The sequence below is a fragment of the Crocodylus siamensis genome, chromosome 2 (genome assembly GCF_052110815.1).
Source record: "Crocodylus siamensis isolate JL-2025a chromosome 2, ASM5211081v1, whole genome shotgun sequence".
Taxonomy (NCBI): domain Eukaryota; kingdom Metazoa; phylum Chordata; order Crocodylia; family Crocodylidae; genus Crocodylus; species Crocodylus siamensis.
Window position 1 is genome coordinate 190,270,558 of NC_143396.1, and position 21,712 is coordinate 190,292,269.

Here is a 21,712-nt window from a genome sequence, read left to right on the forward strand (position 1 = left end):
AACATAAAAACACTTCCGGTGATAAGAAGGCACTGAAGGCCATTCGGCCCAGATTGCTATCTTGGCAGATGATGCCAGGAAGGCTAACTTTGACTAAATTAGAGTGAAAAATTATCCAAACACATACATCACCATAAACCATGTAAATCAGACATCATACAGATACACTGGTTTCAAAGACATCTCTCTTCCAAGACAGATTATTACACTGACGTTGACAGCCTCCTAGAGGTGTGCAGACGTCAGTATACACCACTGTTCTTTGGTGATGATCAGGGGGCACAGTTCTGTGAATCAGCTGACATATTTGATCTCTATAAGCAAATCAGAACTGAAGACAACTGTACATTCAATATATTGAAAGCACTAAGTCACAGGCTAAACTAAATTAAGCTTGGAATACAGAATGCACCGAAGTGCAGGGCAGTGCTTTCCTAGTCTTGACGTCAAAGGCCGTTAAAGTGTAAACTGGCTTACATATTCAGGAAAGCTGTGTCTGTGCTCAAAGATAATGAGCAGAACACTCCCAAAGGCATAAATGACACATAAGTGTTGATAGATGGAGGGCACAACCACATGCTGCTGCCACTACCTCTGCCTTCAAGGTGCTGGCGCTGGCCATGCTGCACCTCCAAGTCCTGCCATCAGCACAGAAATATGGGGGGGGGCACTTGCCCCTTGTACCCCCCCCCCACATTGCCTATGCCCAAAGGCCAACAGACAGTGTAAACAGACAAGATTTTTATTTTCCTAGCATACCTGGAACAGCGGCCTACTATATAATGAGCCATTACAAGCAAATATGCCTTAGAGCAAGGATTTTCAACCATGCTCAATAAGGGTACCTGCAGTGGCCCCCTTTTTAATATGTGTAACCCCGGAAGGGGGGTGGCAGCGAGTGGCCAGACATGGTGCATGGTGGGGGAGGGTGGCAAGCAGTGGCAGTGCAACAGCTGTGCAACCCTGCTCTCATCCCAGCCCAGCCCTGCTCCTGTGAGGCAGCGGAGCAGGGTGGCAGCGCTCCATCCCCACCTGCCCCCACATACCTTCTGGGACCTTTCAAAGTACCCCAGGGGTACACATATCCCTGGTTGACAACCCCTGCCTTAGAGGATAAAGGCATCTTATTTTTCACCTTAGAAACTATTTGGCATGAATACACTTGATGAAGAAAAACCATAAAAGTTCATACTAAAATTGGTAGGTGACATTGATATAAAAAGGATCCACAAGGCAGAAATGTTCTGTTTTGCTGTATTAGTAAATGCCCAGTTAGCTCTGACTTACGACAATGGAAGCATGTACATCCAACTGAGATACCAGGTAGAGTGCTAAATTAAACCTTCATGTTACAGTTCTAAGATGTAGCCTGTGTTTTAACTTAGCAAACGGGAGTTTAATGGTCCCACAATTTCACTTTTACCATTTGTTATAAAATTTCCTAATGTCAATAGAGGAGCAGAAAACCTGCCCAGTGGTATTAAATCTTTGTGCTTTATGGCAATGTAAAGAATAAGAAATGCTCTTGGACTCATCTCCATCTTAATATTCAGCAGTCAAATACAAAACAGCAAATCAGCTGCTCATAATGTGCAGCATTTCCAGCACTGCCTGAGTTTTATTCTGTGGTTTTTTTAACGCATCGATTAGTCATTTGTTTGCAACAGAAACTCACTCATGTTAGCCAACTGCATTCCTTCCTCCAAGAGTGGTATGCTTACGTCAGAAAATACATTAGCAAAGCTCTTCTTCTGCTGTTCAAAGGAAGTTTCCATGGATAAACTGTCCTTTATGGGAATAAAGCTAAAAAGGTCAATGAAATCTTTTTCACTGCTGTCTGACTTCAAAGGGGGTTGACAATTTTCTTTCATAGTTTCATAGTTTCTAGGGTCGGAAGGGACCTGAACAGATCATCTAGTCTGACCCCCTGCCATGGCAGGAAAGAGTACTGGGGTCAAATGACCCCAGCAAGATGTTCATCTAACCTCCTCTTAAACACCCCCAGGGTAGGAGCCTGCCTTCTCTTGGAAGTTGGTTTCAGACCCTAGCCGCCCTGACTGTGAAGTAGCGCCTCCTGATACCTAGCCTAAACCTACCCTCTGCCAGCTTGTGACCGTTATTCCCGGTCACTCCTGGCGGTGCTCGGGGAAACAGTGACTCCCCCAATGCCTGCTGATCCCCCCTGACTAGTTTATAACAGGCCACAAGATCCCCCCTCAGCCTTCTCTTGTGGAGGCTGAATAGGTTCAGGTCCTGCAGCCTCTCCTCATAGGGCCTGCCCTGTTGTCCCCTGATCATATGAGTGGCCCTCCTCTGGACCCTCTCCATGCTGTCCACATCCCTCTTGAAGTGTGGTGCCCAGAACTGGACGCAGTACTCCAGCTGTGGCCTGACCAGTGCTGCATAGAGGGGGAGGATTACCTCCTTGGACCTGCTCGAGATGCATCTGTGGATGCATGCCAAGGTGCAGTTGGCCTTCCTTACTGCCTCTCCACACTGCCGGTCCATGTTCATCCTGGAGTCAATGATGACCCCCCAGATCCTTTTCTGCCTCCGTGCTGACAAGAGGGGGGTTCTCCAACCTGTAGGTGTGGTGCCGGTTATTCCTCCCGAGGTGCATCGCCTTGCACTTGTCTGTGTTGAAACCCATCCTATTCTCGTCCGCCCGCCCTTGTAACCTGTCTAGGTCTGATTGTAGCGTGCTGCATCCTTCCAGTGTGCCCACGTCCCCCCACATCTTAGTGTCATCAGCAAATTTGAACAGGGTGCTTTTTACCCCCTCATCCAAATCACTGATGAAGATGTTGAACAGTGCGGGCCCGAGGACCGAGCCCTGCGGGACCCCACTGCCCACGTCCTTCCAGGTTGAGAAGGACCCATCCACCACCACCCTCTGGGTGCGGCCCTCCAGCCAGTTGGCGACACATTTGACTGTGTGGGTGTCTACACCACAGCCCCCCAGTTTCTTAATGAGTAGAATAAAATCACAGCTGCCATCTGAGGGAAACTTCAATAGGTTATCAAACTTTTTTCTAATTCTGGAGGAGTTAGCCCTGTTTTCTATGAAACCACCCCAGAATCAGGCCAACAGGCTTGTGCCTCTTTGTGGTACAGATGTTGACAATTGACTTTTGGGGTGTTTTATGAGAGAATATGAAAGGATCCTTGTAATCCCCCAATGAAGTATTTTTCTCCATTTGCAAACCTGATTCTAAATGTCCTGCACAGCTCTATGGACACAGTTCCTGCACTTGCAGCACACTCTTCCTGTGCAGGGATGGTTGCTGCCTGTGGTTTTTTCACTGCTTCGCAATGATCGCACGATGCTCCTTCATTTCCATGGCTGCTGGATGAGTAGTAACAGACGGCTGGGGCCTGACATCCTAATTTTCCTCAAGTAATATCACCTGTAAGAAAACATAAAGCTATTTCCTATCACAGGCTAGCTAATTTTGCTGGAAATCTGAGTGATTCATAGCTGCAGGCTCAGACAGGCTGTATATGCTGAGGACAAAAGGCAGATGGCTGCAGATACTTCAAATAGCAGCAGCTCAGATCTAAGGGGTGAAGTGGAGAGAAGTACCTATTGCCCTCTGCCATGTCTCAGACATCTGCCAGACCTGCAAAGACAAGAACAAACTCTTCCCTCTCCAGTTCCCAAGCCAGCCCCAGGAGGAACGCTGGGAGAAGCACAGCTCGCTCTGCACCTTTCAATGTTGCCTTCACTGCCACGCATGCATATTTGATTAAGAACGTTTGCCTATTTCTCATCATTCTTTTTATACATGTTAGTTGGTGTAGTTAATTAACCTAAGTTGGCAGCAAACAGCAGTAAATATTTATTTATAGGTTGCTGTAAACATACAACTGTAGGTCATAGCTTCCTCCCTTTTATTTTCTTTTCACATTAAATAAAATATTCTAAACTGCCAATATATTCCAAATAGACTTCCAAATATATATCTACCTAGCCTATAACATTCCATGTAATAGTTACTCAGTGAAAGGACAATAAACAAGGTACAAAATGCAACACTTTTACCAGTTTTACCATGAAGCGGATGCTGGGCAGAACTTATAGAAAAACACCAGAAAGACTTAGGACAGTGATTCTCAATCAGGGATGAATCCAGGGGATTGTACACTGCTGCAGTTGCATCCCCCTCTGATTCCTCCTCCACCCAAACATTGAAACCTATTGCCTGGGAGTTGGCAGCGGCATTTCTATTCAACCAGTGCTGAGTCGATGGACTTCTTAGCTTATTATCATCTCCCTGGTTCCTGCTATTCTCTCTCCACTCCATGGGTGTTATTCTCTATCCTTTTCAATAGTATTCATTTTCTATGATTCTATGTTCCACTATTCAAACTATCCTTTCTTTTGCAATTTTGCTGTCTGTTAGCCATTCCTGGTAATGTCTCTTTCTCCTGTTTCACAGCCCTGCAGACTTTTTATCTCTAGATAAAAACCTTAACTCAGAAGTGGTACTATTAACTCAGGTGTAGGAATGACTGGCAAAGAAGCACAGACAGCACTCACAAGATGCTCAAGAAGGCTGGTTTCTCTTTTATGAACCTAAATGAGAGACATACATTTATGACTGTAATGACTACAGGACTAATGACACAGCTGTTGAGTGTTTTGGCTATATTTTACCTAGTTGTGTTTCTTTTTTTAAAACTTTATATATAATCTAGCAGATCAGTGCACATTTGATCTTAAACTAAATAATATATGACTAGCCCCCTAGCGTATTCAGAGATTCATAGATTGTAAGGCTGGAAGGGACCTTGGAGATCATTGGACCCAGCCCCCCCCCCCCCCCCGCCCATCCCCCGCACCAAGCAGGAAAGACAACTGGGGTAAAGTGACCACAGCAAGGTGCCAGTCCAGTCTCCTCTTGAAGATTTCCAGGGTAGGTGATTGCACCACCTCTGGAGGGAGCTTATTTCACAGTCTGGACACCCTGGCTGTGAAGTTTTTTCTAATGTTGAGCCTGAAATGGTCTTCCACAAGTTGTAACCATTGCTCCTCGTTTTCCCCAAGGGTGCCCTGGTGAACAGGAATTTACTTATGAGATTAAATATGAGATTAAATAATACCAAGTCTTTCACACTAAAAAGAAGAAAGTGTAGGCTCTGTTCCTGTAAGTATGCATCATTTTATTACCAAGATAAAGACAAGTACATGCGTGTACAGAATAGTCAAAGAAAGGTAGCTGAAACTGTGGAGTACAGTGTACAGACTGATCATCTTTACCTATCTTTCTTCCATTACAAGTGGACTCTGAAAAAAAGGTATAGAACAGTAAATCTAGAATAAGAGAAGATGAAACTTTATTTCGACTGGATAATGAAAATGTAGAAAATCACTATTAGAAGAGAAACACTATGACTTAATAAAAAAAATTGTTGTGTACAATATATTTTATCTATTTGAAAATGCTGGCTGCTTCAACCTCACAAGGTGGGACTGAGTTGCAACCATAACAGAGATATATATGATTTATTATGTCACCGAGGCTACAAACATATGTTATATTTGTTCTGGGATAAATCATTTTACCATGGCAAAAAGTACAACCATTCAGACATCTATGCTGATGACACCAAACTTTGGGGTAAATCTTTGGGGTGAAGCGTCCATGCCTGAGGAAAGGATAGTAATCCAAAACCTTGACAGGCTCAGAAAATGGGCAGATGAAAACCTAATGGCCTTCAATGCCAAAAAATGCAAGGTACTCCACCTTAGGAAGAAAAACCCGCAGCATGCTTAGAGGCTTGGCAGTGCTATGCTTGCTAGCACCATAGCTGAAAGGGACTCAGGGGTCATGATTGACCACAAGATGAATATGAGCCACCAATGTGATGTTGCAGCTGGCAAAGAGAGCAAAACTCTGCCTTGCATCCATAGATGCTTCCCTAGCAAATCCCAGGATGTCATCCTCCTGCTGTACTCAGCCTTGTTAAGGCCACAGCTGCAGTACTGTATCCAGTTCTGGGCTCCACAGTTCAAAAAGGATGTGGAGAAGCTTGAGCAAGTCCAGAGGAGAGCCACGCACATGATCAGAGGGCAGGAAAACAGACCTTATGAAGAGAGGCTGAGAGCTATTGGACTCTTCAGCCTGGAAAAGCGCAGGCTCGGGGGGACCTGGTGGCTGCCTCTAAGTATATAAGGGGCATACTTCAGGATCTGGGGGAACGCCTGTTCACCAGAGCGCCACACGGGATGACAAGGTCAAACGTTCACAAACTTCTCCAAGACCATTTCAGGCTGGACGTAAGGAAGAACTTCTTTACAGTCCAAGCCCCCAAGGCCTGGTACAGACTGCTGCCAGAGGTGGTGCAAGCACCTACTCTGGACTCCTTTAGGAGACAATTAGACATTTATCTTGCTGGGATCCTGTGACCCCAGCTGACTTCCTGCCCTTTGGGCAGCGGGCTGGACTCGATGATCTTCCAAGGTCCCTTCCAGCCCTAATGTCTATGAATCTATGTCTGTTGTCCCAAGATAAAACCTAAAAATGTTCACAGAATAAGAAGTATTAACAGTTTATCCTGGGACATCACACAGTAAGGCGAGTACAAGGTGCCTCAAAACTCTAGCTCCTATTGCCTTATGGGTACTCATTAATTGGGGAAATGCTAAGGGACATTACCCTGATAGAAATGTACCTTCGCTACGGTGTTAGGCAGTCAGCGGCAGTCCTTATCTGTTGCTCTCTGGTAGAAGCTACAACCATCAAGGCACTGAACATCTGGACTCGGTCTGGCCTTTGGAGTCTGTTTGAGTGGTCTAAAAGGGGGTGATAGCTCTTGGGCAGCCTCCACTGTTCCATACTCCAGCCTAGGCATACGCGTCGAAAGGCTTGGCATGACAATTGCAGGACTCCATACGAGAAGATTCATCAGGCCCTTGATACGTGTACACCATGATCCAGAGGATCAACAGTTGCTTACTAAAATCCTGATTAGAAAAGCAGTGTGTGCACTTGCCAATCCCAGGATATTTTTGTTCCAGGATAAACACAGGCACAACCTGTGCAGGGACAAATGCTGTGTTTATTCCTACCCCAAATCCATCTTCTTGAAATTTCAGATTTGTTCCCAATCACCCATTTCCTTGGTCTTTGTCCAGTCTAAACTTTAAGATCACTCTTTCCTTTTAAAGTCTGTTCCACAATCTAAAATGGCTTTCACTGTAATAAAGTTTTCCTGAGTTTCTTGACAGAAATGACTGTTTTAAAAAAAGTAATGAATAAAAAGCTATCAAGCCCATTCTTCTTTTTCATGGGGACTCTGATACACACAAAACCAAGGAAAAAATGGCAATAGCATCATTAGCTTAGCACAGTGGACAGTTAGCAACCATGCTTCTTCCACAACACTCTGCTAGTACACTTCAACCATCAAGACTGCTAATCAAACCCAACTGTGTAATTATTCTATGATTTGGCAAACGCTCATGACAGACGAGGGTCAGATGACCAAAAACATTCTTTGTGATCCAAAGGTACTTTGTCTGTGAGAACATTTCTCCCAGCTGTGCTCCTTTATTGGCTGGACTCTGAAATAAAGTCAATTCTGAATCTATGAAATAAGAATGCTGGAAGCGACTGAATCACCAAATCAGCATGATGTCTTCTCTGCAAAAACTATAAAAGCAGCTTAGGGAAGATGAGAGAATCCCCCGGTCAAACATGAATTGGTCATTAAAGATACTCAGAAGCACTATAGCAAACATGTCTATATGAAGAAAACATGGAGTTCAGGGCTGCTGCATCAGAAGCTATAATTTGAGTTGCTATCATACCAGCTTCCAGAGGCCCAAATATTTCCAAGGCCTATATGTCTGAAGGTTTCTCGCAATACAAAAGACACCCTCTTTTTAAAGCAACTCCATATACTTTACAGTTTTACCCTATTTAACATTTCTACATTCCATCCAGGGTTGGTATGAGATTTATAACAGGAAAAATTGTCTCCTACCCAAGCATAAATCTGCTGCAAGGTCATTTACTTATTCTGAACAGTGTTGAGTGCTAGTGGTATGATTTCTGAATAGGAATGGGGGGGGGGGAACTTCAGGTAAAAATGAGGAAGCTTAATGGCCTGAAGGACAAAAATAACATTATGAAATTAAAAACTGCAAAAAATGGCAAGTAAGTTGCCTAGGGTCACATAATAATTGAGTGGCTCACAGCCAGAATTACAATCCAAAAAATTCTCAGTTTCTCTCTGAAATGCTGCAACCGGATCTTTACTTCACCTAATGCCGACATGGAATTCACCAAGAAAAAGCACCTTTACTTACACTGGGTTTTACAGGCAAAACTAAAATATTCTACATTCCAATACCTGTTAAAGAGACTTTTGTTAAGGAAACTTTTCTTCTTATTACTAGCTTCAGAGCTGCTACAGCTTGTCTTCTTCAGCGAGAGCTGAATGGGTGAACAGATCTTATCCTTCACAAACTTTGGGGTTTTTTCACATTTTCCAGTAGGAAAAAAACCTCAAACCTTTAGTAGTTGGATTCTGACATTTCCCCAATATTTTTATGGTTAATCAACATTTGAGCTTGAGTTACTGTGCAGTATCATTTAAGATAAAGGTACAATTCATATCAGTGGAAAAGGGAGCACCACAGTGCTAAACAAACACAGGATCTGTCACCTATATGGCGCTGTTATATTTACTTTAGGAGGCCAAACATCCATAACTCTCCAGTGCTGCAAGTGAGTTCATACAGTATTCTCCATACATACAGAAAAGTGGCAACTCATAACTGGTAAGATTTAGTGAGAGACACTGCTGCATATTCAGAGCTAATATTTGTAAAAGCACAATCATCAACCGTGCTTCTCATGCACAAATGGAATGTACCTTTCCGTTGTGGTTTTAGTTATTAGTTACATATCCTCACCTTCATGTCTACTGAATTGGGGGGGATTTTAGCTTGCATTAAACCTGTAAGTTAGCCTACAGACCCAGCTAAACTTAGGTCTGCTCAACACTGATAAGAATTATTATAAACAATACACTACTGATTACCCGCACTTCTGGAGCTTTCTGCTCCACTCTAGGGACTAAACAGTCACAAGACAGCCTGCACAGGCATTGGATATTAGTCAATGAGCATCCTCATCTGAAAAAGACAAGGAAAGAAAATCATTGCTAGTTATACAGACTGGGTATTTTATTTTCAAAGAAAAACTTTCAGATGAGATTACTGACAACTCCAAGAACTGGATAGCTGTAAGGATGCACTTACACAGAATGTCAAAATAGTTGATGGGCTCAAAAGTCATTCACATTCATTGTGCTTATTGTCTTACCCAGGCAGGATCCATTTTCCCTATCATGCTCTGCATATTTGCTCTGTAAAAAACTACTTGCAACCAGTATATTTCTGCACTGGTAATTCAAAAGTAGAGATGACAGCGTGAAGAGTTTATTTCAGAAAAGGGTCTGCTTCCATTGTAGTCTGAAAAGCCGGAGATTTAACGTGTCCCAACTTTGTAACTCCTTCCAGATTTGATTTCTGTGCCTTTTGAAATACATTTCTGGATATTAAATAATGCAAGTGATGTTTGTTTACACTCAATGCAATCCCATCCTTTTTATTGAAATAAGCCATAGTGATTGTAATGGTGGTATCTGTACATGCCATACGTGGAGTAGCAAGATTTTATATTATCAGTCAACCTGGTGTTTTATCAGAAATGCCCTGAGTAAAGCTGGATGAATGAAGACCACCAACATTTTCAATATTTATAGGAATGTTTTCTGCTTCGATCAAGATACAGGTTTCCAAAGGGCCAAACAGAAGCAGTTTCTTAATTCAGATTTAATCAGTAAAAGCATTGCTGCACAAGAAGAGATTTTTCAGGAGTAGATCTATGAATCAAGAAGTAAGCGAACATGTAACGAGGCTCCCAGTTCCAGTGGACCCCTTTATAACGAAGCCCTCTGCTCCAGGGGACCTAGGACACAACACAAGTTGCTTGGCAACATGTGTTTGAACAACTAGTTCTCTCAGGGCCACATGCCGCCCTCTTGTGGAAAGCCATATGACACATGGAAGCTAAACATGATGATAAAACAACATGATGAAGAGTGTGACCCACAATCCATTTGCAAGGAGGCACTCAAAGGCAAGGAAAGCATAGTTAGGATGGTCATCACAGAAGGCCAAGACCTGTGACCACCCTGGGGGAGCAGCTACACAGGGGAGGGCACATCTGTCCATGCCTCCTGTAAGAAGGGAATGAGACTATAAACACCCACTTAACATATATTCAGTTGATTCCTGTGGAGTCCATGAAGACTCCCCATGGACTCTGCACCAGGAAGGAACAGTTTCTACAAGCTCCTAAGTATGAACATGGTTCGAACTGTCAGTTGCGACAGAGCATAAGCCACAGGCATTGCTGTCTGCAGGACTGCTTTACCACTGCAGTATTTAATGCGATAATACATTCAAGGCAGATGAAGGCCACATTTCCATAAATCCAGCCCTTCTTTGTGTGTTCTCTGGCTGATTTACGTTCCATTCTGCGATGCGTCTGCAAGTCGTACACAGAAAACATCTGTTCTAGCAGCAACTGGCAAAGATAGGAAGATTTCTAAAAGGATAATAAATATTTTTTATTTCACTTATTGCAAAATCTTGTCAGGCTCATGCTGCAAACTCCTGACCTCTATTAAACAGGATCTAAAAGAAGCAGTGCTTGTTGGCTTTAGCTTCCAGTTACTCATACTAAGGCAAGCTTTTTCACTGAATGAAGCTGCTCTTCTCCATGTGGCTATGCCTTCTCACAATTGTGCATGTGGGTTTGCTGAGAGACTTAGCACCTCTGACAGTGAAGGTGTAACAATAAATGTGGCTTGAGGTAGAGAGCCCCCCCACAACCAAATGTGTATTAACAATTTTTGAACTCATCTGCAACACCCTGATCTACCCCTCGCTACAAAAATCATCCCTGCTGCCTTAACTGAATTCACTAGAGCAGCAAAAATGAATCTGCATGCAATGATCATGCTTCAGCCAGGCAAGTGCACTGCTTTATTCTGGTGAGCACATGGAAGTTATTGTGCAGGGACATGCCAGACTTCTAGAGGCTTTGGAAAGCAGGTTTTCTGAGGGCTCATATAACCCATGTTAAAACCAGTAATGGCTGCTGTTCTCTCCAGCGGCTGATCCACATAAGGAGCTTTGTGAGCCTGTTACTGACCCAAGTGTGCCATGTACCATACTGGCCAATGCAGAGGCCTGTGTCAAGGGGGCAGTACAGGGAGGCTACTACAATCAGGAAGCCTTACAGCAGAACCTGCGCCCCCAGCACCATGGGAGATGAAAAATGGGGCCTTCTGCTTCCCTGTGCAGCCACAAGAAAGCCTCAATGCCTGAAGCCCTCCAGCACACCCAGTTGCAAACCCTGCTACCCCTCAAAAACATGGCAGCTGCACAGTCTGGCCTAGCCCAGCTTGCCCCTGCCTCCCTCTGGATGGCTCTTGGCCTGGACAAGGAGTCTCAGAGGGCAAGGGGGAATTCAAGAGGGCAAAAGAGGGAGTGCCAGGATCCCCTTTGCTCTTCCTTCCCCTTCAGTGCACAGCACCATGGCTCTACCCAAGCCCTAGCAGTGAACCCACAGGCTTGTGGCCAAAGGTCTGCCCTGACCCCATCCCCAGCTATGCCCAGCACCTCCCACCTGTCCTGTCAGGGTATCTCCCACCCACCCAACAAATCCCTCATGCTCCCATAGTCTTAGCCCCTCCCACCTCTAGCCCCCACATTGGCTAAATTCGCCCCACGCCTGAGACACTCTTTGGTCCCTGAGTCAGGACGCTCACCTCCTGCTGGGCATGTGGGGCCAGGTAGCCAGGACTGGGGACAGTCAATCAGCCCCACGTGCCAGGTTCCAGCGCTGCAGCAGAGCAGGGCAGGGCAGGGATGAGCAGCAGGAAGCAGAGGGAGGTTGCAGCACAGCCCTGCAGCTGGGAGAACGCAGCTCAGACCCTACGAGAATTTCCCCAGGGACCGCTCAGGGGAAGGGGCTGGGGCAGCACTCAGCATCAGCATGTCCCTGTCCCAGGGCAGACACAGGGCAGTACCCTCCCCACCTCTCGTGCAGTTAAGCATCCTCAGCTGCCTCTTTGGCTGTGGTGCTTCAAGTTCTCAGAGCTTGCGGTAGGGCTCCTGGAGCAGACTCAAATCCCGTTGCGAAAAGGATGCAGCTGTTGCTGTAGAGGCTGCACATGAGCTGCCATCCCAGGGAAGCTGGGGGACAGCCTTGACACCTGCATGCGCTGACACTTCCTTGGAGGCCAGATCCTGCTTCTCTCCTATCCCCAGCTGCTCTTGGCCTTGCAGGGGGCTGCAAAGTCTGGATGGAATTTTCCTCGTCCATTTATGCAACTGAATCACTTTAATTAATATTAAACATGAACTGCAAGCCAACATGAACAATAGTCTTTTCTTTAGTGAGAAGTTCCAGAATGCATTTGATTTTCAGTACATTGACTTCTCGACCAGGTATTACCACACTTTCTTGCATACCATGTGCTCCTAGACAAAGCAGGCACCTTGTTTTTGGAAAGCAGAATGTAAAAAAAATTTTAAAAAACTGCTAGGTCCTTAGGCTGGTTTTCATTCTCCTTCATCTTGCTCCAAAACAGTATCCAGGAGCCACAAGTGCAATCAGCAGTAAACAGAGACATAACAAGTACCCATCTCAGTGAACTGCTGCAAATGCTGTCCACTTCAAAAGAAAAAAAATAGTTAACTATAACTAATAACAAACAGCAGTGGCAGAGCATGGACAGGGCCTTCCCCTCACCTGCTTTACTGGGACAGGTTAGGGTGTTCCTAGTGTCTGGGGGCAATGTGCCTGGTAGTCGTGCGAGGGGGCTGTTTATGCAGTTTTAAGGCTAGTTTGTCTAAACACTTGTCTAGGATGGTTGAGTCAGGGATGACCCTGCCTCAAGGAGGTGGTTGGACTAGATGACCTCTTGAGGGCCCTGCCAGCCCTACTTTCCTCTGATAGTTGCTGTTAGGTAGTATGTGTTACATTATTCATGTATTGCAGGAAAGACATCTCTATTACTTGCAGTAAAAGAAAAAGGTATATTTTTCTATGCAGAAGCACAACTCATAAGTTAAAGAGCCACAGTCTGAGTATCCACTGCAGAGGCCTCAGCAGATGCATGTACAAAACTGTTTTGTATGCGGTTTGTTGCATATTTCACACTGATTATAATTTTCTTCACCACCACTAGGTGGAGCAAAGAGTCATATAATGCTGGCTAAAACTATTAGAAAGAAGCTTCTGTTCTACTTTTGACATCCAGCAGTACAGCTGTGGGTGATGATGAAGTCTCCTGCATGATATTAAAATGGACAAACAGCATTATTATAAACACACAAAATACCTCTAACCTCTTGGTGGCCATATGCATATGAAAAATATTCAAAGGATACTCCTAAATATAATTTTTTTTGCAACTATCTAGTTGGTCTATTAAAAGATATCACCTCCTCAAGCATTCTGATTACTTCTGCCTGAGGACCAACATGGCTACAACCAGTATCCTCAGTACTCTGGGTGCACTTTACATTGTCAAAGGACTTTACAATATGCAATAACTGGGCATTAGTACAGTTTTGTTCAGCTTGTAAAACCCAGTGAAAACAATCTAAACACAGCAGTGTATTTTTTATCAGGTCATGTTTTCCCTTAGGAGATTCTGACACTAGGTATGTCATCCATCCTTCCATAGCACTGAATCAGAGCAGCTTTTATGTGGTAATATTTGAGGCTGTGTTTCCTGGCGTGGTGAGTTTGCACAAGCCAGCTGTTCAAAAATACAGCTGTCTCCTTGTCACGAGTTCACAGACACTCCAGAGGTCCCGAGTGAGTTTTCACTCCTTCCTCTTACGCTGAATGACAATTGTGTCTATACAGGCATTTTCACAATAGCCATCTCACATATCACCTTTATATCCCCATGATAGTTACAATATGCTGACCAACATTTTCCCTTGTAATATTACCCACCGTTTTTATTCAGTTCCAGATATGGATCCCTTGACCAATCACATCTCTAATGGATAAGACCTGCACTTTATATTAAGAACACTATCTTCTACTACAGCTCTCAACAAAGAGGACAAACTGGCATTGTCATGTAGAACCAAACATAAAGTGTAAGGGAAATCTTGTTTCCGTGGACCAAGTCACGCAAATTTTCTGTGCGCAAAATTCTTGTTGACATCTGCAGCAAATTTTCATGAGTAAAAATACTTCTACTAAGAACTACCGCCAACAATCACACTTCTGTCTTAAGTGATCACATGAGAATGTCACCGCGGTTTCTGGTACAGTTTGGAATTCTTTTAAACTAGGCCATCAAGTAGACAACCCATTTTCATGGTCACACAACAAAAATTTGAGAGACAGTATTGTCCTAATTTTAAGCATTGAATGCCAGGGTCCTAAGCCCACAGTTCTTAATCAGGCAAGTTTTCCATCACAAAGAATAGGCCTGAGAAAATAAGTGGTTCAGCTTTAGTTATTTGGTGCAAATCTTGCATGATAAAATTCCTCTAATGTATTGTGTATATTGTTGTACCGAGGGAAAACGTTAACATTGTCTTCTTTTTTTTTTTTGACATACCACACTAAATGGTGTACACAAGCCCCTCAAAGAACTTAGCTTCCTGCCGGAGAAATTTGCTGATATCTTTTATCAGAACATCCTGCCACAATTGGGGTTTTTTCCCCAAATGTTTCTTTTCTTTACCATTTATACATCCATTTAATCATTCCAAAGGTCATACACAACTCCCACTTCCGATGAAAACCATGCACACTCATTTTCTAAGAGCAGACTTTGACTCATGAATACTGTTAATTCAGAAAAGTAAAACTCTGTTCCCCTGCAGATGCAGAACTTTCATCATTGCCCATGGGAGCTTTACACTGGACAGCTGAATATCACAGCTGATCTCCACAATGCAAATATAAGAGCAAAAGAATTATCCAAAGTACATGTCTTGCATGTAGTATGCAAGGATGCAACTTCATTGACGTCACCTGTTTATACCACGCCTGAATTAAAAAAGCAGTTCTTGTGTGGATAAAGTATGTAGAATAAAGAGTGGTGTCTTAGTAGAACTACTTTTCAAATTAGGAAGGTGGAAACTACCTTAGGAAAATAACATTTTATTTTTCCTCTATTTAGAGAATCTCAGTTATATTCACAGTAAACAAGTTATCTGCATTATTATACAATTTAATCTGGATATCTACAAATCTGCTACCCTTAAATTGTTTCCAAGGATAATAGGATTATTGCTTCCCTTTTATTTGAGAAATATTTACTCAGATCAATTCATATCATTTGAATTTATAGCAGGTGCAGATCTTGTTTTCTGTATGCTTAGTAGTAGATACTTATGTAGCACCTCAAATTCCAGAACAGGACTTAAGCCTATATCATTCTGGGCTGTGCAAGGATACTAGAGAGAGACACTCCCTGCCCTGAAGGGCTTATGATCACCAGACTGTATATCACAGCTTATCTAGAACATGGTAATATTTATATCATTAGGAGGAACATCTGCATTCTGTTCCTGTCATAGGCTTTTATTGCGGCTTTATTCTTCTCTGAGTTACAAACTTATATTTCCTTATTAATTAAATGTCAGCTTTCTACAACAAATGATTGAATTATTCAGCTGTACTTACCAAATGTGAACAAAATAGAACCCTAACAGCAGTATGCTTTTTAATTCATCAATCAGTTCTTGAGGTCAGGATCAAATTAAACTGGTCAAACTAACGTAAGGATAAATTAAGTAAAAGATACAGTATATGGCTTATTTTTATTAAAAGAAACCAAACACAACAAATATACCCACCGTTCAGTATAAATCATAGGTTTGAAAGAAACATCAGGAATCATCCAGTGCAATCCTACGAACAGATGCAGGATTCACTGTTCTTAGACCATCCTGGACAGATGCCTTCTTAAAAGCCTCCAGAGAGAGAGTCTACAACTTCTCTATGCAGCTTGTTCCACTGTCCTAATGTTCCTATCATTAGGAAGTTTCCCCCAAAATTTCATTTAAAACTAGGGAGAGACAGTATTTTTATTCTGATTTAGTGTCTGTTTTTTTTTTTTTAATCTAAATGACCTGTTGGATCCTTTTGAAGTCAATTATAATATTTTCAGCAGCTTTAATAAACTCAAATCTAGTGCAATCTATATTATAGAAATCGACTGGTCTTTATTAATTTAGCTAGAAGTTATTCACTTTGTAATATTTTTAGGCTAAATAAGCTGTTTGTTCAGTTGATTCCAAACAACAGTAAAATGCATCATAGTCATTGTACGTAGTTCATTTTGTGTCCTGCCTTTGAGTTCTTCACCCAATTCTTTATGATGTCCACATGTGAGTCAGTTCAAAATAAAACCTCAAATTTTTATCATCAGATTCTAATATTTAACACAAACATATGCAGGTCTCAGGTTCTCCAGCAATATGTATAACTTTATATAATGTGTGTGCGGGGTAGCCCACATTTCCAGGACAGAAAGTCTATCTCATATGGGATGACCTGCTGTACAGCCCTCAGTGTGAACAATCAATTCCTATCATTTGAATTTATAGCAGATGCAGATCTTGTTTTCTGTATGCTTAGTAGTAAATACTTATGTAGCACCTCAACATCTAGAACAGGACTTAAGCCCATATCATTTTGGGCTGTTCAAGGATACTAGAGAAAGACACTCCCTGCCCTGCAGGGCTTATGATCATCAGACTGTATATCGCAGCTTAAAAATTATTGTTTCAAGCATAAAGAAAACTAAAAATATATCCAATGTTCTTCTTGTGCAACTAAAAAGTCACTGCTTTATTTCTCTTATTAAGAGCATCACGTAACAATTTGAAACTTTTTACAGAATTTACAATCATGAAAGTAATCCTCATGAATTCAGTTCATGTAAGTGATATTAGGTATTGAGTTAGTGCTAATAATTAGTCTTTAAAGTTAAATCCTGTTTTATAGGGTTAATCATTTTCTGAATTCTCTCTGGCCAAAAGAATAAAAAAGTTATAGTCTACAGACATGATGTAGTACATACATGATGTAGAAATTCAAATTCAATTTCTATAGCAACATACAGACCTACTACCATCACTACGGGGTTACTATCCCAAGCATTATTCCACTGATCTAGTAATTATTTCTCCCTAAATTTAGGTGGTAAAAGTGATTCCTAAAGGAAAAAGTTCCCTTGTCATTTGGCACTGTATATTGTGGATCAGAAAGGGAAACATTGCTCATAACGGTCAGGACAAAGGTAACACTGAAGGTGTAGTGAAGTGCTCCAGGTGGCTAGGAGCAGTAGAATATTAGGTCTGAGATTTACTGTACAAGTCCTAAGTAAGAAATGAGGAACTGGAAAATTTATTGGCATATAATATGAGTAGCACTTGGGCTGATACAATTCTCATTGAAGCCAATGGGTGCCCTTCCACTGGCTTCACTGTGCAGAGGAACCAGGCTCACATTCACTAACAATCAACATTTAGATGTGCTGCAGCTTTCTTTTTTTGGTCCCTCATTGAAATTAATAATTCTGTTTTAAGTCTTCCTTGGAAATACAACTGAACTCTTTTATCAGTTTAAGTCCGTGTCAGTTCTATGGGAAGACTAAAAATAAATTTGGTTCATTTCCCCTGATAACATATCTAAGCCACAATAAAAATTGCAATGGTGGGGCTCGATTAGCATAGCCAGGAGGCCAGGACCAGGCCTTGAAGTCTAGCAAGGAAGAGTAATACAATCCCATTTTCCTGGCATCCTGCACCTGGGCACCAGGAGTTCTGTATGTTGCAGGGCTTCCAGTGATGCTTTCTTTTGCCAAGCAAATTACGAGATCTAAAACTTTGTGGCTTTGTATGCTAGATTCATTAGTTGTTCTCTGTAGAGGGCATTATACAGCAGTTAAATACTGCACACTAATTCAATTAAACCAAAAGAGTGTTAGGATTGCCTGGGTGGGTGGTTCTTTGGTTCCAAACTCTAGTATTTAAAGGCCCTCCTTATGATAACACTGCACAACTTCAGCTTACAGGGATCATAAAGGGGCATCTAGTAAAAACATTAGGCTCACTGCTTCATAATTCCAGCATTCCCAGTGACTAATCCATAGAGACAGACTGATACTGGAGCCATCTTGGAACTACAGGAATCTAGGCATGGTTCCCCCATAGAGGAAAGGCAACACGTTCTACCGAGGAAACCAGGCATACCACCTCAGGATTACAAAGCATTTTTTAACCTCTGAACAGAAAGACACTCTGCAATACTTCAAGCGACTGAGTTAGCTCTCCATAGCTACTCAGCATGTAGAAAAAATAGCCCAGTGATCAGGCCAGTAGCCTGGGTACCCTGGAGACAAGGGTTGTGCTGCCAAGGATTTCCTCTGTGACTGCTCTGTGCCTTAGCTCCTGAAAGAGAGGGATAACAGGTACTTCCCTTCATTACGGAAATGATATGAAGTGCTAAAATACTATAGTAATGCAGGCCATAGAAATACCTTAGGATAGACATGAACGGTTATGTGCGAGAGGTTAGTTTGCAAGTGACATGAGTATTCAAAATGGGATTTCGGCACTGAACTGCAGGTGAGCGTTTCTGAGCATTTTTACCCTTCCATTTTCACAAGGCCAAAATCCCTTTACTGCCCACAGCTTAAGTACAGGGAAAACCTATTAAAATCTAGCAGAGACAAGCAGCTGCATTGCCAAACTGCCAAATCTAGCTGCAGCAGCTCCAGCAGCTTGTAGTGCCTGTTCATGCAAGGGAAATGGCTGGTGGATCAGCATGGTCAGAGTCTGCTTCATTACTGTGGTGCTCTAGGTGTACATTGGAATAACCCTCCTGAAACCAACAGAGAGATCCCAGCATGAATCCAGAGAAATGCAGCAGATCAGGCCCATGGATTTCAGGCTGAAATCTTAAACTGCTTATTCTACTTACTATGTTTAGTACAATACAGGGTAAGAAGAGAAAACCACACCTTGTACACTGTATAATACATCACCTCACTGGATTGGGGCATTTCAACTCCCAATTTTTTGTCTAGCAAAGCTTGAGAGACCTCAAACTCATTTTCACTTTCACCCAGACTGAATCCAAGTCCAGTTTTCTGGAGGTGACAAGTTTAATTACAGCCCAGAGCTCACCCTGCACCCACAGCATTTTGCTTGTCCATTCTTATTAGTTTTAGTATTACCGATGCAGCAACCAGGGTAGAGCTCTGCCTAGATGTCTAGTATCATCTGATTACAGAAGACATCGTCAGTCTTTAAATCCATCAAACACTTACCCTGTAGAACAACTTATGACCTGAGAGGGATTCTCTGGAAGGGAATCAAATGCTGCTTACCAAAATATTTATGCTAGCTGTGAAAGCCAAATTCTCTGAAGAGGTAAACCGAGAGCTTCCTTAAAGTCTCTCTGCCAGGGTGCAGAATACCGAGGCACAGCTCCACCCACCGCAATCCCCTGCCACATACTTAAGGGCTCCTTTGTGTTCAAAGTCTTATGTCAGCTACTTGTAAGGCCTTAAAAATCTGGAAACTTTAGAGCGCAGCAGTCGAATAAAGGATCTTGGGAACATTTCTCTGGACTCTTGTGCTGTGTACTTGAAGTAGTTCTGTGGATGTGCCAAGACGTCAAACAATGCCTTGATCAGCTTCTTATCCTGAAAAGGGTCAGACAGAACTTACTGTCAATGAGTCAAATAGTTATAATAAGACTCATCAACACCAAATTGCTAGTAATCCCACACCAGACCAAAGACACTTTATTTTTCAGTCACTCATGTTTCAAGAGCTCTCCCCATCTAGCACAGCTGGGCTGAAACCCTAGTGCCATGAAGTAGGTGAGAATTCTGTCAAAAGAGCCAGAACTGCAACACCAGTTTTCATTCTAATGCTACTGGGTCCAAGTTACAGCAGCAATGGGAGATGTGATGTGACAGGAGAAATCTGTGCTTTGGGGGAAATCTATTCCACTTTATCTTGATCATATGTAAGGCAGAGCACTGCATGTGTCAGAGTGGGGAAATCCATCTCTCCCATTCTGGACACCAGGGCTTTTACACCTTGAAGAGCAGCCACTGTCTCTCTCTGTCCCAGTGGTGTACTTTACTAGATCCAAACAGATGCAATCCCATGGCATCTTCCCTAGCATGTCCCATTGCATTCTTCCAAGATGGCTGAGATGAAGCCCAAATGGACAGCCTTAGCATGGAATTTAAGGTGAACAGGTTTCCCTACGCATCTGTTTTACCCACAGCTCTCTACAGAACAGTTTGATTGTTCTTGGGCCTGGGAAAGGTATGAGCAGGGCCTGCACCCCTTCAGCATTTCCCTGCAGTGCTTTGCACCCACAGGCCAGCACAAAGGGGGTAACTCCTGCATGCTGGGGTAACCTCACTGGCACAAAAAAAGCATAATTTACAATTCTATACTAATACCTATATTAACTTTTAACAGAGGAAATTTACCTTAAGTATCTCTTGGTGATTTTCAGATGCATAGAGTCTCCCATCCCGAACTATGTCCTCTATTAGCTCCTGGTAATCCTCTGTTGGGAACACATGATCTAGTCATTTTCCTGTTTATTTTGCTTTCATAATCAACAAGGGTCAAATGTTTTCCCCAGTTATGCGCATGAACTGCTCCCCACTGTTATCAAATTAAAAGGGGTGTACATGGCCGTAACCAAGGTGGCTTTTGAGCAGCCTTTATGTATCCCACACGGTCTTCTATAAATAGGCAGTATATATGATTTACTATGAGGAGACAAAATGTACTTGTGTTGAGCTGTTTATCTTTAATCTGTCAAAGGCAAGAGTAATCATCAGGAACTTCAGACTGCACCGAGCATTACATCCATGTGGCATGTTTCAAATTCATTCTCTATAAATATTCTTAATCTTGTTCTGGCTTCCTTATATAGTAATAAAAATCTCTCTCAAAAAGAGAAAACAATCCCAGCCAATTAAAAACTTTAAAGCAAGGGAAGTAGAAGCTAAGATCCCCATGACCAGCAAATTCTCCACCCTTAATGAAATGCTGCAGCCACCCCAGAGAAGGAGCTTCTGCTCTCTGCGATTCAGAGACATTGTACAATGCACATATTCATTTCACTCACCCTGTTACATAAAATGTTTAGCTCCAGCCTCGCTGGCAATGGCATACGAGTAAGGGAGACATGGAATGAAACCCTGACTCCAGAGAAGTCAATGGGTGCTCCACCACTGACATTACTGGAGCCAAGATTTCATTTGTAGTGTTCTCAGTATGGACTCACCCTCAGAAGATGTTGGGATCAAGTATGAGTATGGCTTTAATAGTAATGGAGATGTGCACGTGTGTCCTGCTCATCTCACAGTCTGACCAGCTTTGAAAGCCTCATCATATGCCTGCTTTTACAGAAGTGATACCAGTGGGAGAAGAAGAAGGGTCCCTCAACTCTCTGCACAGCCATGGGAACAGAGAAGAATATAGGGTTTCTGCTGGGTCCTGACACGTTTCAAACAGGGTTTGGGAGAGGAGGCCTATCCTGGGATTAGAAGAGGCCAATTCCTGAACTCCAGAATTGTGGCTACATCTGGGAAGGAAGCA

General features: G+C 42.8%; 1 protein-coding gene across 4 annotated transcripts in view; it reads right to left on the reverse strand.

Moving 5' to 3' along the window:
• Positions 1 to 15,920: 15,920 nt before the first annotated feature.
• The window catches only part of SCUBE2 (signal peptide, CUB domain and EGF like domain containing 2), a 75,024-nt gene continuing 69,232 nt past the window's right edge, over positions 15,921 to 21,712 (reverse strand). For 2 of the 4 annotated variants that reach the window (XM_090032668.1, XM_090032670.1), the window contains exons 22-23: positions 20,590 to 20,669; positions 15,923 to 19,782 (exon numbers count right to left, since the gene is read on the reverse strand). In XM_090032668.1, the coding sequence (XP_089888794.1) occupies positions 19,630 to 19,782; positions 20,590 to 20,669 (233 nt within the window). In that variant the 3' untranslated portion in view covers positions 15,923 to 19,629. Of the gene's footprint in view, positions 19,783 to 20,589; positions 20,670 to 21,712 lie in introns of all 4 variants that reach the window. The other 2 variants (XM_090032669.1, XM_090032671.1) reach the window with 2 other exon arrangements.